The 17,543-nt window shown below is 34.4% G+C and overlaps 2 protein-coding genes across 2 annotated transcripts; one reads left to right on the forward strand and one right to left on the reverse strand.

Annotated features, from left to right (window-relative positions):
• Window positions 1-4,251: 4,251 nt before the first annotated feature.
• LOC108199763 (heterogeneous nuclear ribonucleoprotein 1) lies at window positions 4,252-8,855 on the forward strand. Its single transcript, XM_017367728.2, has 4 exons — window positions 4,252-4,552; window positions 4,910-5,132; window positions 5,412-6,612; window positions 8,293-8,855. The coding sequence occupies exons 2-4, from the start codon at window positions 4,911-4,913 to the stop codon at window positions 8,304-8,306; spliced, it is 1,437 nt and encodes a 478-aa protein (XP_017223217.1). The 5' UTR covers window positions 4,252-4,552; window position 4,910; the 3' UTR covers window positions 8,307-8,855.
• A 2,742-nt stretch (window positions 8,856-11,597) lies between these two features.
• On the reverse strand, window positions 11,598-16,281 carry LOC108197187 (ras-related protein RABA5a). The gene is made up of 3 exons (XM_017364728.2): window positions 16,057-16,281; window positions 12,490-13,222; window positions 11,598-12,154 (listed from the first exon to the last, which is right to left on the reverse strand). The coding sequence occupies exons 2-3, from the start codon at window positions 12,827-12,829 to the stop codon at window positions 11,826-11,828; spliced, it is 669 nt and encodes a 222-aa protein (XP_017220217.1). The 5' UTR covers window positions 12,830-13,222; window positions 16,057-16,281; the 3' UTR covers window positions 11,598-11,825.
• Window positions 16,282-17,543: the final 1,262 nt, after the last annotated feature.

Genomic DNA, 17,543 nt, shown 5'->3' on the forward strand with positions numbered 1-17,543 from the left:
TAATAAATGGAAAGAGCCGTTGTTTACTGTTAAGCCACAAAGTCATGGTCTGTTGCTATGATCTAGGAGAGTTGACATGCCAATATGAACTAGAGACTTGGACACTTTAAAATCAAGGGTGTAGTTGTGGATTTGAGATGATTGTTATGGTGATGTTCAGTGTGGCTGCAAGTTCAGCAGGTTTGATCATGTTCTCTAGTCACAGTGCAGTTCAGTAACCTAAAACTCCATTTTCTGCAAAAATATACTTCGCGAATTGCAATGAGGGATGTGCAAGGATTAAAATGCATTCACTTATTTCAGACAGCATAAGTGTGTCATTAGTATAAGCAACACAAAATGAATGAAGATCGTGAGTTACATGGAAAAATTCATTAGGCGATTCTGTGCACCTAGCGTTACTCAAAAAAATTGATTGAACCGAGTGTACCAGGCGGAAAAAGGATTTTTCTTGTCTTTCCACTCAAATCCACCTACTGAACCACTGCAGGACTCATGAGCTCTTGCGAGTCTCAAATATTAGGGTGAGCCGAGACATGTGCTTGGCTCAATGTAGGTCCGCAGCTGTGTACATGTCCCTCCAGTGCTTTTTCTCATGGTATGGACTCCGGGGCATGGTAGCATGGTCATCTTTATGATGAATTACTAGGTTGTTGAAAGAACCAGAGCCCAGTTTGAGCTCATTCTGCTTCTCTGTCACTGAATTTGACATGGCCAGGTGCAGAATCAAGTATCATATTGTACATTGTCTGTCTTTAGTATGACACTAGGTCCTTTCAGATTTTGAGGCCTCTTTGTATGTGACCATTGGCCCTCTGCTGGTTCACTGCACTTACTGGTTTAGTAGTAGTCTGTCTGAGTTTATACTAGTACAGATTAGGCTCTAAATTTTGAAACACACAGTTTCACTTCCGAAGTCCAAACTGGTGGCCGAACTTGATTGTCCGCCAAAAATGATTTTTTTTTGATAAATTCGATTTGAAAATTTTAAATGTAAAAATTCCAAGTTACTGTAGTTAGTTTCAAAGTGTATAATAAATAATTGCAAATGCAGAAAAGATGTGCAATAATTATATTGTTGAATGAATAGCATCAAGTGTAATATGACATTGACTTGAACAGAGAAATAATAAAAACAGAGAAAAGGATTTTGAGAGGCTCTGTCCCAAACAGATACATACCAACCAATCAATTTCATGATTTCAGACTCATCCAACTTTTCCAAGTGGCCGACCATTACCCTAAACATTCATAAGTTCACCTGTTCACATATACACCTCAAAATATGTTAAAAATATATATATAAAAGCCCAACTGATGAGCCTACACTTTAGAACAAGTCAGAATAACATTCATTTGCATTAAAAATAGGGTTGGTTTGTTGAATGGGCACTTTTGTTATAGTTTACAAGCAAACAGAAGTTGCAAGTATCATGTTGCTCTGCACACCATGTCTACAAAAGACTGTCAATATTGCATGCCAAAATAATATCATATCTAAGATGTGTATTTGATATAGTCCTGGTGTGAAAGATCATTTTCTTTTAAACTCAACAGCTATTGTATTTTTGGAAGCAACAAATTTTATTAACAAGCAAGCAAACTTCTTTCAAATGCAACAGACAACCTTTCTGTTTAAACTTGGTTAGTCTAACTCCTTGAAAGAAATTCTTTGTAAGAAAAAAGATTAGATTGTGTGGGGGAGTTTTTGCTTTCGAGAATGTTGTGCACTAGATACGGTTTTATTATCAGTTATAAACAAACAAAATTGATGTGGCTTCTTGGATAAGATGTGGAATTTCTTGGATGCCTATTTTTGGATGTCACAAGGCATATTTTCTCCTATCTGTAAAACAAATATAAACTAATAAAATTCATAAAAATCTCCAACTCACCAGCTGGTTGAGGAAGATAGGCAAGTTACACCATACATGTGCATCATATGTAATCTATTATATTATCATGAATCTACAAGTCTACCTGTTTTTTTCAATAGATGAGTGGGCACACCAGCAATCCCTTCTGTCCCTCACACATATCCCACTTTATTTCCAATTATATATTCTAAAGTGAAATATAAAGTGGCTTGTTTTTTCCTCAAAAATGTATGTACATTAATATGCATGTAATTTATCTTTTTGTAAAATATATTCCCTAGAGTTGATGAATGTAACAAAAATTATATAGAAGGTAGTATAAAGGAGTCCATTTGTTACAAGTAAACATGTGATGACAGTTTGGCCATGTTTAGGTGATTTATGCTTCATCCCTTGCCTCCACATGAAGCAAGTGGGTTCTGGATAAAAGGATTTGGCATCACAACTTTGTGGTTGCAACATACAAGTCATTCTATTTAATTTTATTTTTCATTTTTAAGTTTTGGTATTGGATTTGAATTTAATGTTGCTAATGTAAATATGCCTCATGATTGACTTGAGCCTTTGTATGATTTTTACTTCATTCTTTGTTTTTTACTTTTATCTTTATCTTTAGTTATATGAATTTTGAATTATTTTTTTGTCAAGATTAAGATGTTTACAATCAAATTTTATAATAATTTGTCTTGCAAAAATTAATTATTCCAATCTTAAATATGAAATTATATTAATTTTGTGTTTTATATATACACACCGTGTGCGCCCCACACAATATTATAAATATTCATAAATATATATACACCTTATTACTTCCAACTTATCTTATTTTTCACAAATAAATAATTTATACTAAAAAAACTTGGTGATTGTACTTTTAACCAGGGGTGATTGCAGTGCGGGCGGTGCGGTTTTTGGCTCAAACCGCAAACCAAACCACATATGCGGTTTTGTAAATTTCTCAAACCGCAACTGCATTACCAAAAATTGAAAACCACGGTGCGGTTTACGGTTTGGTGCGGTGCGGACGGTAACCGGTTTGATTTTGATGATCACCCGCTACCTTCAACTATGTCACCTTTTTTTTTTTTATCAGGAAAACTTTAGAACCAGTTTCCACTTAAAAATAATTCCCTCAGAAATAATCACAAATTGCTATTTACGGAACGCAAACTAGGTGATGCATGATTTACCTAAAACAAAAAATAAATATTGAAAAACTAGAAAGTCACATCTTCCTTTGTCCTCGGCTCTCCATTTCTTACACGGGACGGGAGGATACCCAAATATATGAAAAAAGGCCCCAAATAACCAGATTTAGAGTCAAATTGCCCTAAATAACCGATATCAAAATATTGGCCCTCAATGACCAAAAGAGACGCAAATGAAATAGCGTTTTCTATGTTACAGCGGAACGCTAAATCGTGCAGCGTTTTCACATTTTACTATAACGGAAAACGCTACACGGAGTCGCGTTTTTACTTTTATCAGAATATATATATATTTCAAACAAAAAACAATTATTCATAAATTTATATATAATTTTATAACCGTTAACATTTAGGGTTTAGGTTTGGGTTTTAGAAAGATTAATTCATACTGTATATAAATTGGCCGACGATTAGGGTTTAGGATTGAGGGTGTAGGGCCGGTAGGCCCTACTCCCTCGAGCCTAAACCCTAATTAAGCGAGGCTGAAGGGCCGAAGGCCCTGAAGCCGAGACGCCGGCGGAATGATAATTTTATAACCGTTAACATTTAGGGTTTAAGTTTGGGTTTTAGAAAGATTAATTCATACTTTATATAAATTGGCCGACGGTTAGGGTTTAGGATTGAGGGTGTAGGGCCGGTAGGCCCTACTCCCTCGAGCCTAAACCCTAATTAAGCGAGGCTGAAGGGCCGAAGGCCCTGAAGCCGAGACGCTGGCAGAATGATAATTTTATAACCGTTAACATTTAGGGTTTAGGTTTGGGTTTTAGAAAGACTGAATTAATCGCTTAATAAGACCCTACTACAAGTAGCGTTTTGAAATTTAACAAAAATATAAACACTTAAACGCTTTTACGTGTAGCGTTTTAGTGTTTTAAAATATTTATTTAACTGAGACGCTACACGATGTAGCGTTTTAAAATAATTATTCAACTAAGACGCTACACGATGTAGCGTTTTTGTTGTTTTAACAAAAACGCTACTCCAAAAACGTCTCTATTGGTTATTGAGGGCCATCTTCCGGGTATTTGGTTATTTAGGGCATTTTGAAGCTAAATATGGTTATATGGGGCCAAAACCCCAAATATATACACACACAAACAAAAACCTACGTATCTATCTATCCCATATCTTATTACAGAAGCCAACCCATGTAAGAATTTGAACTCCTCTCCTCCTCAAACTAAAATAATAATTTTATAAATAATTATTAATAATAAATTCCCTTCCTCTCCCTGTTTTATTTGTTACCATAAAAACTGAGTTTAATTAACTTTATTCTCTTGCCATCTTCATCTTTCTCCATCTTTTATATAAAAACAAGAAGAAGAAAAGAGGGTGCCTCAGCCCTCTGCTCTTCTTTTTGCACCCTTCTTAGATCTTTATATACATATATACATACAGATTGTATTCATACCCATCGTCTTCTCCTTCATCCATTCTTTTTCACTTTCTTGTTCTGCTCTTCAGGTATATTTTTGATGTTTTTATGGGTTTTTTTTGTTGTTTTTGTGTAAAGATTGAATCTTTATGTTTATATGGATGAACCCATTTGATTCTTGATTGTTTTGATGGTTTTGATGAAAATGATTTTTTTTTGTTTTATTTGATGTTGATCAGAGATGGTTATGATTTTGATTATTGGTTGTATGTATAGGTGTTATTAGATTGATATATGTGTGTGTATGTGTTGTTTGGTAGATCTGTTATGTAAGTATATTGTTGGGGATTATGTTTGTGTGTGTGTGTGTTTTAGATTGAGATTTTTAGGAATTAGTTGTTTTTAAAGGTATGTTAGGTGATAATCTGATTGGATGATGAGTGCAGGATGGAGATGGAACCTGGGAAGTTGTTCATTGGTGGAATTTCATGGGACACTAATGAAGATCGTCTCAAGGAATATTTTCAAACGTTTGGTGAAGTGGTGGAAGCTGTGATTATGAAGGATCGAACAACGGGTCGTGCTCGTGGGTTCGGTTTTGTTGTTTTTGCTGATCCTGCTGTTGCGGAAGGGGTGGTTAAAGATAAACATATGATAGATGGCAGAACTGTAAGTTGCATATCTTTTTTTTTCTTTATTTGGTTGTGTTTATGATTTAGAAGATACATTGGTATAATATAATTTGTTTGCCGAGAAAAGTGGAAAAGGTTAGTACTTGTATTCCTTTGGGTTTGCTCCACGCCTAGATTGCATTTGACTGGAGCTGGTGATGGTTCTAATATATTGCAATTGTGCAAGAATTTTAGGTTTACATAACATTCTTTTCTTTTTGTGTACTATGTATTCTTATTGTGAATAAAAATTTGATTTTCATATCTGCTTCCTCAGGTGGAAGCAAAGAAGGCTGTTCCTAGGGATGATCAGCAAACTCCGAATAGGATCAGTGGCAGTGTTCAAGGTTCGCCGGTACCTATCCGCACCAAGAAGATATTTGTAGGAGGTTTGGCATCCACAGTCACTGAGAGTGACTTTAAGAATTACTTCGATCAATTTGGGACAATAACGGATGTTGTGGTAATGTATGATCACAACACCCAGAGGCCCAGAGGGTTTGGATTCATCACATATGATTCGGAGGAAGCAGTAGATAGGGTGCTGCTTAGAACTTTCCATGAGCTCAATGGTAAAATGGTCGAGGTTAAGCGGGCTGTTCCCAAAGAATTATCTCCAGGATCAATTAGGAGTCAGCTAAGCGGGCAAAACTATGGTCTGAGCAGAGTAAGCAATCTACTTAATGCCTACACTCAGGGGTATAGTCCAAGCCCAGGTGGAGGCTATGGACTAAGAATGGATGGTAGGTTTAGTCCAGCTGCTGTTGGCCGCAGCGGATATTCTTCATTGAGTTCTGGCTATGGTCTGGGATCATATTTTGAACCAGGTTTGGGATCAAATCTTGAAGGATCTGCGCACCTTGGTTCTAATATTAGTTATGCTCGTGGTTTGGATGCTTTCCAAAACGGGAGTCCAAATAGGTACGGAAGTCCAGTTGGGCACGGCATAGCTGGAACCGGCTCTGTGTTGAACACAATGAACTGGAACACATGGGGAGATGGTGGTCTTAATTATACCAAAAACTTAACTAATTCTGCTGAATTTATGGGTTCTGGTAGCGCGAATACTGGGTTAGTCAATGCACTAGGTAATATTGGAGCCATTTGGGGTTCCTCGCCCATATCAGGTCAGGACAGAGGCATCGGTTCTGCTTTTAGCAATGAGAACATTAACTATGGCAATGCTGAGAACAGTTTCGAATTAGGTGGATTGGGTTATGCAAGGAACACTAGAGGCAATATGGCTCCATCTCCAATATCATCTTTTGGTGCTGCAAATAGTGCTTATGAAGGTTCCTTTGGTAACTTTCATGGCAGTGGTTCAGTCTTTGGGGACACGACTTGGCGTTCAGCATCTCCTGATCTCGAGGGCCCTCGAACTTTTGATTATGATCTCCGGACTGCAGTTTCTGAGGTCACACCTAAAAATGCTGTTGGTTATGTTGGTGGTTATAGTGTTACTAATAGAGCAAATAGAGGTATGTGACTCTCTACTTCTAATACCAATTATTCTTCCATTTCATTGTTTTAATCTTCTTAGTTCTTATGCTAAATAAGCATTTGAAAATGATCAACGTATCAGTGTTTGAACTTGTTTGTTAACATTTTTAAACGTGTGAATAGAAAAAATAACTTGCACTCAGGATCTCACTCTAAATTTATACAGTATTGTTTACATATATAGGCAAATGTTCAAATTGAAACAAGAGCCTAGAAACTAGAAATGCCCCCGGCCCGGCCCCACCCCTGGGCTCTACTGCCCTTTTCCCGTCACTTTAATACTCTTTGTTTCAAGTTTCTAGGCTAAAAAAGTTTCCGTTGGAGTAAGACCATATATATACATATATGTATATATGTGTGTGTATATGTATATATGGGTATATATATAAAACCATATCGCAAAGTAGCTAACGAAGTTCTCATCTAAAGTATCCTTTTTCTAATCATCTTGTTGATTTAACTCTGAAGTTCTAGATATAAATCTTCATTGCATCTTTGTGCTTGAAAATTAATAGCTTAAAGCTAAAGGACTTGCTTATCATGTTGATAGAGTACCCCATCTTGGCCTTTGTAGCATCTCAGTTTCCTTGCAGTTTCTTTGGAATTATCTTCCCCTGGGTAATGTTACTTTTCCCAAACATCATCTACCTTCTATCCATGGACACAAGTTACTCCTTCCTCTTGCCTCATGGTGAGTGCATAATCCCAACCTGAGATGAGTTTCTAGTATCATATTACAATCGTGATGTGTCAAACCACGTAAGCCTTTTTACAGTTCATAGTCCTCACTCTGTCTTGCAAAGCTCCTTTTTAAAATTTGGATCCATGGTACAGAATATAATATAGCAGGTGCATAAATGTATGTGTCCGGACTTCTAATATAGTCTGATTGGTATGTTGCTAGATGCTATTTTGTCTGTCTATGTCTATGTTGCTTGATTCTATGTTGTCCGTCCTGGGTACTAATTTCAAGTTCAGCAGTACAAGACTAGCCATTTTAGATAATAATCAGGGTGCCACCTTTTGCATGTGTTTTGCCACGTCTAACCATTTTTAGTAAATAGGATCTTAATCTCAATACTTGTAATATTGATTGAAGAAAGACACGAAAGAAAGAATGAGGTAGATAGGTTTTTTGGTTTATTTTCCGTAAAACCTCAAAACGCATTATTCATAATGCAGTCTGCTTTCACTAAGGGAATGAGGGTGTAAAATAAGATGGCATGATGGCTCATGTATTCAACCATTGCAAACTTTGGTGGCAATACTTTTGAATTGCAAATTCAGTCTTCTGACAAACAGGAGAGTTATTTATGAACTTTTATATGTACAGCACTACAGTTTCACTACAAAGTTTAGATGCATCTCAGTAATGTGTAATTTACCTTACAAACCTTAATGCACACAGGTTATAGATATCCAGGCACCTTTTTTTTTTTTTTTTTTTATCAAAGTATATATTTCACGGGGTGGTTTATTGAACACTCTGTTCTCTCATTAGGGAAATCACATTTATCACTTTGCTGGATTATAGTTTAGTAGTATGTTTATCTGAAACTGATTGATCTTCCAAGTTCAATGCCATAATTTGTTCATGAATGATCTTACTATTTATCGATTATGTTTTGACACGTTCTTTTGATCTTTGTTTGATTCAGGAATTGCTACCTAGGAAGATTATTATGTCACTACGTTAAGTAGGTATATCAGGTGAATCAATATGGAGAACTGTGAATTACTCATTACTCAGCTTGGAGATATGTCAGTTTAGAAGTACATTTAGGGACCTGTTTATAGAGCTCAATAGCTCATCAGAGAGCATTTTACTAGAGATTCTGATATCTGCGCAGAGCATAAGCTCAAGGTTTTTTCATATTAGATTTTCTTTTGGAATTTGGTTGAGATGTAAAATGTGATCGTGGCACATGGTCAAGAACACTTGAGCATGAATGCATCTCCGGTGTCGTAACAATACGCAAAAAAAAAACATAAAAGATAAAAACTACTTTTTCATAATTCATTTTTCCTTTTCTTAGTTGGATGGTTGTACTTCTAGCAAAGTTGCTAGTTCTTGTCATGTATGCTCCTCTTGGGATTTTATTCATAAGTAGATTGTAAGAAACATTTGGTTGGTTTACTTGTGTGAAAAAAAAAGCTTTTGGGGGATGCAATTAAACCCCAAAGAATAAACGTGATGATGCTTATTTACTTTTGCATGCAAGGTTTGCTTGTTCTTTTTATTTTTGTTTAAATAGTTTAAATAGTTCATAGTTGTTACGTTTATATATACAGAATTATTTAAGTTACAGATTTGCGAAATAAATGGGGATTGCAAATTATTTGTTTACTGTTTTGTGCTTGCTTCTTTTTCTGCTAAATAGACCGGATTTTGTTATATTAAAATTATTTTGTATTTACTAAATAAAATTTGTTAATGATTTGAAATTCCGATCTTGTTAATCATATTATCAAGATGAGATACTTGTATCATTATTATCTTTAAAAATGCAAATAATTTCTTGAAATTCAAATATTATTAATAATATATATTTTGTCTTATTTTTTTGACGAATATATTTTATCGTATTTAATTCTAAATAATATCCGATCCAAGGGTTGTGAGCTAATACTTCTAGACAAACCACGACCAAGTGATGGTTTCTAAGAACTTGGTGCAACCATCCATCCCTACGTGGGGCTTCAATCTCTTTGATTCTGATAGCTACGGATTGAAGATGATGATACTTATCTCAAGCGTTTGGTGAAATGTACATGTAAAGAACCACTCGTATATTTTATTGGTGTACCTGTGTGGCCACTTTCAGAGCTTATCCTCAAACATTGAAACATATTCATGTTTCTTTCCGGCTTTGGTTTCGTTCGATTTGAATATATAAATAAATTCAGGCTCGTTTTGTTGGTGCGGGATAAAAAGAATGGAATTTAAGAAGGAAAATAATTAGAAAGAAAGAAAATGATTCTTTTTCTCTGTTTATTTCCTGTCATAAAAATAAATGATTAATGAAATTATTAACTACACACGTACATATGTGTAAGTGTTGAGATGAAATAATAATAATAATATTGGTGATTTGTCCGTTGTCGGTGATTTCTAATGACAGTTAGTGATGGTGATTTTAGATTTATGATAATTTTTTTACAAGGAAATGTATTTTGACAAAGGATGATGGTTGTCAACGATCAATAATGATGATGGTCAATGACGACCAACAACAATAATTGATGGTATGATTCATGATAATTATTTATGACGGTTGCTGATTAACCACATATTTCGATGATATCATTAGCAGTGGTGATCCGTGATCGATATGATGATAGTATTGATAGTGGTGATCTGGATCACGGTGACATGAACAATGATGCAAGTAATTAAGAAATGAGAACAGAGATATACGAGTAGTTGGTAAAACTAAGTCTAAAAGAGCTAATGAAATGATATTTTAGCTTGCGGGAAATGTTATATACAGAGTAATTTTTTAATTTTCAGAAATTTGTACTAAAGTTGCATGATATATGTGGACGCAAGAGGGAGAGAATCGAATTTGCTCTGGAAACAAAAATATTGCTCTGAAAATAACATTTTTCTTAGATAAATAAACAACAACAAAAAGATTAAAATTAATTGATACCCTTATTCTTTATTGATTCCTCCAAATTAAACTGTCCCCACTAATTTGTTAGGAATGCTTTTTAAAATGAGTTATTTCTTATTGAATATTGAAAATATTTGATATGTTAAATTAGTAATATGGTATTGATTATGAAATTTTGTAGCATCTCATAACAAATTGTTGACTTTATTACAGATATTATAAGAGCATCTCCAAGGGTGATTTCTGAATTTGTTAGCTATAATGATTATGTAAATTGTTTATACAAGTTTTATGCTAACAGGTGAGAAAAACACTCCAATGGAGTTATGTATAATTATGTCAAGTTAAAATTATATATAATAGCTTTATTAGTTCAACAAATCTATTGAATCAAACATGATTATTTATATTTTTTTTTGCTAAAAGATGATGGTCGGAGAGTTTTTCTTTTTTACATATCATCTAAAAATGTCATTTAGATAACACATGGGATGACACATAGATATTTTAACTAACACATCCTCAACCCTTGGATGCTCTAAAGATACCTATAATATGATTCTAATATCGAAAACATGATATATACGTACATATTTTTATATATAATATAACACTTAAAATTTGAAAACAATCATGATTTTCAAAATTGTTTTTATTATATAATAATTCTCAACAACTATAATTCTGTTATATATGGATTCATGTTTGAATATATTTTTTTTTTCGAAAAACATTTCAATATTATATAATTTCTAATGATCATTCGAATAAAAATTTAAATAATTATGTTTTCAATTTGGTGGTTAAAATTTATGATTATATTAGTTAAAATTTATGATTATATATAAATAATATTTATAATAGTACGAACTCTTATAACTCCATAGTCCTTACAAGAGGAAATGCTACTACATAAAAAAGCTACAGCAGGTGGTTCAGGCACAAGGGAGGTCCACCGCACCCAGTGTCAACTCAAGTCACATTCCAGTAAAGAGCCAGGAGCCCAGGATACAGGATATGCTATTATTATTATATATGTGAATGATCCTGAAATTTTTGTTCACTTTGACATGGGGTACCTATATTGTGGTATAATAAAATTAAGATTCAATAAGTGCATCAATTCCTTTATTATAAATTAATTCAAATTAAATTTGTATTATCAATTTTGTTTAAACATCTTGAAAAATTTATGCAACAGATGTATTATAGTTTAGTAATCGTGTATAAGGCGAAAACGAAAGTGGAATACCTTTGAATAAAACTGGAATATCCATGATCCACCCAGAAGACTTTCTAGTTGAGAGTGAGGCAACCTTGTGGAGAAAATTGGACAAGACGGAATATACAACAGAAGATGGATATTTCACATAATTACCAAAAACTTATCTTCTCAGGTCATTTACAACTTCTAACAGAATCTTTCCTTGCGGCCAAGGTTCGGTGGATCTCTGTTCTTAATTTCAGCAGGAAAAAATTACATCAGGTTGTGAAAAGTCTGAAATTTTTTCCTCTGGAACAGACAAATGAAAAAAGATCTTAGCTGGAGAATCACAATTCACAGATGTGCATGGCTAAGATGAACAGCACCCTGATGTTTTTGGTGCTTCACCTACATCCTGTTTATCATCCGGATTCAGGACTACAGTCTTGCCATTCCCGGGCTCTGGTTTCTTGAAATCTTGGGATTGCATAACTTTCCGGGTCAAGATGTCATAAATCTCTTTCACTACTGTCTGAAAAGCAGCAGTAACATTTGACGAATCACGAGCTGAGGTTTCCATGAAAAAAAGACCCTGCGCCTCCGCTACACTTTTCCCTTCAGATGAAGAAACCTCCCTGGCATCTTCAAGATCACTCTTGTTGCCGACAAGTATGGTAACAACATTCATGTCTGAATGAGCTGTTTACAAATAAGAAACGTCAAAAACTATCTTTACATATAATATACTGTAAGAAGAAACCAGCATACACATCTGTTTAAAGTTATTACTATTGTTTCGTTCCTTTCATGATTAAAAAACTTTTTGTCTAGCCCACAAATTCATTTGAACTTTTTAACAAAATGGAACCTAAGAAAACCACCTCAAAGCAATCATAGTATTAGGAACTACTATGGTTGTATCTGTTAGTATGAAGGTGGAGAGTGTGCAGATGTCTTGATTAGATTGCCACAACTAAAAGAAAAAGAAAAATCAAGTAAACGGGGTTAAAGGAAAATGTTGTTTTAATGCTTACTGTGAAGTTCGTTAAGCCATCTGCCAATGCTATCAAAAGTTTGTCGTCTACTGATGTCATATACCACAAGAGCTCCCACTGCACCTCTATAGTATGCAGATGTAACAGCCCTAAAACGCTCTTGACCAGCTGTGTCCCAGATCTGTGCTTTAACTTCCTTTCCCTTAATCTCCATTTTCTGGGTCTGGAACTCAACTCCTATTGTTGATTTTGAATTGGGATTAAACTCATTTCTTGCAAATCTTGCGAGCAAGTTTGACTTTCCAACAGCTGAATCACCGATTAGTACAATCTTGAAAAGATAGTCCTCGGGTTTCTCTTCACCAGATGAAAGTTCCATGTCCAAACGTTCTGAGATCTCAGATTACTAGATAACCATTTTTACTAACATAGCACTATGACCAGGGGGCATTAGCAGTTACTTTATCTACAATGTTTATCATTCCCAACTTTAAGGTATGATAATTTGAGAGTATAGTGTAAGAGGAAGCTTGGAAGGAACACCAGGAATATGAAGGACAAAAGCTGTGGGAAAGCAATTAAAGAGATGCAGAATAAAAGGTATCCAGGGAAGTATCTGCATACACAAAAGGGAAGATGGTTTAAACTATTCTGAGAGAGCTATTCCCCCACCTTCACCTACTTTTCCTTTCAATTAAGCAATTTATCTGAAGATTTGTGTCAGATTCCTATCTTGTCATCCATACAAAGGAAAGTGACAGCTCTATGCTACCTGCAAAGCAAGAAAAATTGAGAATATCAACAAAAGTACCAACTTTATCATCTTGCTTCCCTTAAATTTATTTATATAACACTGCGCAAGTGCTTGCTTGTAGTGTGTACAATTTTTTAAGCCGATACACAATTTTAACACTTAAGATTCCCTCGGAATCAGATATCTCATGCAGGTACTATTGTGATTAGATGGCACATCTAAAAATAAAATACTCTTATCACTCTATACTAACGTATCAAATCACAGATATAGCTAAATAAACGCAGAAGAAAGAAAATAGTGAAGAGCTTAACATATCTGCTACATCAGTTTTGTGCTTGATATTAAAACTCTTTGGTCGTGTTCGTTTCAAATTTTAAAAGATAATAATCCCCAGGACTTACTATTTTTACTCTTAAGTTTAAAAAACTATCATCCTAAGTACTAGATCAGAGTCATCTATGGGATCAAAAATACCCCATTTATAAAAAAAAACGGGTAAAGAGTGGTCCGAGAAACGTCCTAACAAAAATACTACCATCTCTCACTAGGTTTTATAATATCATGGAAATGAACTAGAACGTACTTTTCCTTTAAATTTATTTATAGAGCAAATAAGATAATAGCCACCAGATAATAATCCCTTGAAACATACATGGCCTTTATGCAGATTTATTTATTCAATCATAAATAAATATATGTATATACATTATATAATCAACTGAAATGTTTCTTACATTCTTAAGATAAACTAGTTTAAAATGCTACTCCTCCGCCCTGTCTAAATATTATTCATAAAAGGCAATAACAAATAAGCACATTATATTTCGCTCAGTTCTCAGACACTGGTAGGATATCCATTTCATTAAAAACTAACGCAACATATTAGGTATTTCAAGTGATACATCCACAGCAGCAATCGAGAGACAGGTTTTGAAAAAATAGGAATTCTGCCAGTAAATTGCTAATACTATACAGTAGAAAATATATCTTGAAAATTTTGTCATGATATATTCATAACCAAAATACATGAAAGAAAGTTACACAAACTTTGTATGACATCTCTCCTTCCTGATAATCCAGTTTTTCGGTCATGGCGTCATGCAATGTTTAGACTAGATAATTAACCACTGTACTTCCACCACGTTAATATAAAACCAGAAGAGTACTAAATTGCATAACTCCATCAACTACGACTAACAAATATAAAAATCTTCACGATGAATATTAACATCACACCAATTTCATAACAGGATCATAAAAAAAAAACTTTGTAATTCATAAGATTAATAAACTGCACTGCAAAAGTCAAAACGAGAAAATTTATAACGTCGCATCAAGTGAGTCTGCTTCCTAGTGAACCCATTATGCCACTGTTTTCTGTGTGAGATTTAAGTTTAAATCTAAGTGGAACTGGTTCTTAATATCAGATAGATTGTAGTTAAAAATTCTGTTGTGAAATAATCTCGAAACTTTTACATTCATTTTTTGTCGCCCATATCTCTAAATACTCTAAAAACATATAAAGTGTATGTGCTTGGTCTATATTTTTTTTATCATATAATTACATACATACTCCCTCCATTCCAAAATAATAGTCACTTTGACTTTTTCCACGTAACTTAAGGTGCAAACAAACATATTTCTAAATATTATTTTTCAAATTTTCTTTTTTTGAATAAAAATTTAACATCTAAATTTTTTTTAGAAAAAGAAAATCTGGAAAATGATGTATGAAAATATGTTTTTTTGCACCACGAGTTACGCGCTTTCGCTATTACTTTGGAATGGTGGGAGTAACTTCTAATTCCTTGAAAAAGTCGAAATATTAAACAATTAGATAGATCTTACTAGAAAAACCAAATTTAAAGCTTCAGAGCCTTCTCGCTATGTTAATGTAGCACAGGACTTGGTGTCCAGATGTCTAAGGTCCCAGATCATCTTAGGAGTTAAGACCTAGTAGGGCCTAAAGTCTGAGCTTGTAGCTCTAAGTGAATACTCACACCAATTACTTAAACGCCGATTATTAAGAAATAATAAATAATCTACAGACATTTACATGGTAAAAGATGCCTTTTCTAATCCAACTACAGAGTTAGCACAATTTATGTCTACGGAGAAGACCGACATACATATTGTAACTGGTATGCCATGTCCGATCCTTATCCCATAAATGCAACATAAAAGCCAAGTAGCCAACCCAAACTTTTGCATAAAGATAAAAATCACAGGTATACGGACTCGAGTCATTTACTTTCTAGCATGAATCTAACTGTTCTTCGTACTTAAACAGACCCCTTCTTAACTTCACATTTCTGGTACCATATCAAATCAACACATGAAGCACATGGAACAGGATACATTTCCTGTCCCCGAATCAAAATTATACATTACGCAATCTTTCTTTTTTCTTATTTCCGATCCTACAACAACTCTCTCCCAACACGCAAAAGCAAAAAAACAAATTAACAGAAACCTCACTAGTCCAAATCAATTACGACTCGAATCCTACAAAATCACAAACAACCAAGATACTTCGATTCTGTCCTAATTTCAACTATAGGAGCTAATTAGCTACTTAAAACACTTCTCCTGTAAGGCCTTTAACCGTATTTTTCGATAACTTTCTTCGATCTTTTCGGCATCTAAGTTAAAATTGTTCAAACAGTTGTTTCTCCACAACACTTTCCTGTTCTATTGCAAATACAAATCATCAAACTCAACATAAATAATTAAAAGTCCTAAACTGAAACTGAATATAGAGAAGCAGCATAGATGTTTTATGAGAAATCTACAAAAGAAGAGACTGATATTGAATTGAAAAGTGGATAATTAGGGTAAAAAAAACGTACCGAGAGGTTTATTGAGAAAAATGTGTGAGGAGATGATGATTGTGATCGTTTGAATTGAGATTAAATCGGAGAAGTGGAGTGGGGAAGGTGATGATTAGGTTTGGGTTTGGTTGGAGAATCGAGATTGAGAGACGAGCGAGAGAGAGAGAGAGAGAGATTTACAGAGAGATTTAAAAAAAGAGTTGAAGATAGATGGCTGCGGAGGGCAACTTTGGGCCTTTATGCTACTCCTAAAGTGGGACACGGCCCAGCTTTTTTAATATCTAATTTAGTTAACGCTGTTTCGCTTTAGTGTCCCTAGGCTGCAAATGAGAACCGCCTGATGTTCGGTTAAAAAAAAGCTCGGTTTGAGCTTGTTCGACTCATAAGCGAGTCAATCTTGAGCACAATTTGAAAGTTCGTTTTATAAACGAGCTGAACTTGAACACACAGAGTTCGACTCGATAGTTCGCGAACAAGTTTGAATTATGAGTTCGTGAACTTGGCTCGTGAGCGTAGTTCGTGAACATGGTTCATGAACTCGGCCCGTGATCATGGTTCGTGAACTTGGCTCGTGAGCGTAGTTATTATGAATTTATGATTTCTTAGAACATAAATTTAAATATTGTTAGAATATTAATTTTTTTTAATTAAATTAAATAATAAACAAGCTCATAAATAAATTTATGAGCATAAGCTAGCTCGTTAGCAAAGTTTATTTGAAAAGCTCGTGAACAAAATTAATGAGCGGTTGATGAGCAAAAATTTGTGAGACATGTTCGTGAGCGTAAGTTAATGAGCGGTTCGTTAGCAAAAACTCATGAAAAAGTTCGTGAGACATGTTCGTGAGCGGTTCGCGAGCCGTTCGTGAACAGAGTTATTCCTTAACGAGTCGATCCTCAAATAATATTTTTGGCTCGATCAAAGCTCGAACTCGAGTTCGAGTTCGCTAATTTTTTAACAAACGATACACGAGCACTCTAGAGTTCGGCTCGGCTCGGCTCGACTTATTTACACCCCTGAGTGTCCCATTCTTCTCGTTCTTTACCATTCTTTTGTTGTCCATGACTTTCGATGATTAAATTAATTATTTTTGACATAATATTTTTACTATTTTAAAAAAATGAAATTTGAATTTTAAAGTAGATTGTATGTACTTTATAATCATATACTTTTTATAATATTTTTTTAACTATATAATATATACAGTATAAAGTTCAGTAAAATTTTAGATCACAGGGAGACCACTGAGTGTGTGTGAGAGCTCCAATGTGTTGGTGGTGTGTGAGGCTTCGCACATGAAAGTAAGGACCATAAGGTCCCCTAGTTCTATACTCCTGTTGCTTATGGTAATTTGATTTTCCTATGTACAGGATTAAACTGTATAAATAAAATCAAAAGCTTTTTCTATGCACTCAAAATTAAAAAGAGGCAAAAGATATACAGTATGTAACTCGTACTCCTGTAAATTATTAGAAATTTAGAACTGTCAAAAATTGGCCGTGGTG

Source organism: Daucus carota, chromosome 8, assembly GCF_001625215.2.
Source record: "Daucus carota subsp. sativus chromosome 8, DH1 v3.0, whole genome shotgun sequence".
NCBI classification, from domain to species: domain Eukaryota; kingdom Viridiplantae; phylum Streptophyta; class Magnoliopsida; order Apiales; family Apiaceae; genus Daucus; species Daucus carota.

Excerpts from the sequence above, each read along its gene's own strand:
- LOC108199763 (XM_017367728.2), top strand. The coding sequence starts at position 4,911 with ATGGAGATGGAACCTGGGAAGTTGTTCATTGGTGGAATTTCATGGGAC. Across the intron at positions 5,133-5,411 it reads ATATGATAGATGGCAGAACT|GTGGAAGCAAAGAAGGCTGT; the intron begins GTAAGTTGCATA and ends CTGCTTCCTCAG.
- LOC108197187 (XM_017364728.2), bottom strand. The coding sequence starts at position 12,829 with ATGGAACTTTCATCTGGTGAAGAGAAACCCGAGGACTATCTTTTCAAG. Across the intron at positions 12,155-12,489 it reads ATGGCTTAACGAACTTCACA|CTCATTCAGACATGAATGTT; the intron begins GTAAGCATTAAA and ends ATTTGTAAACAG.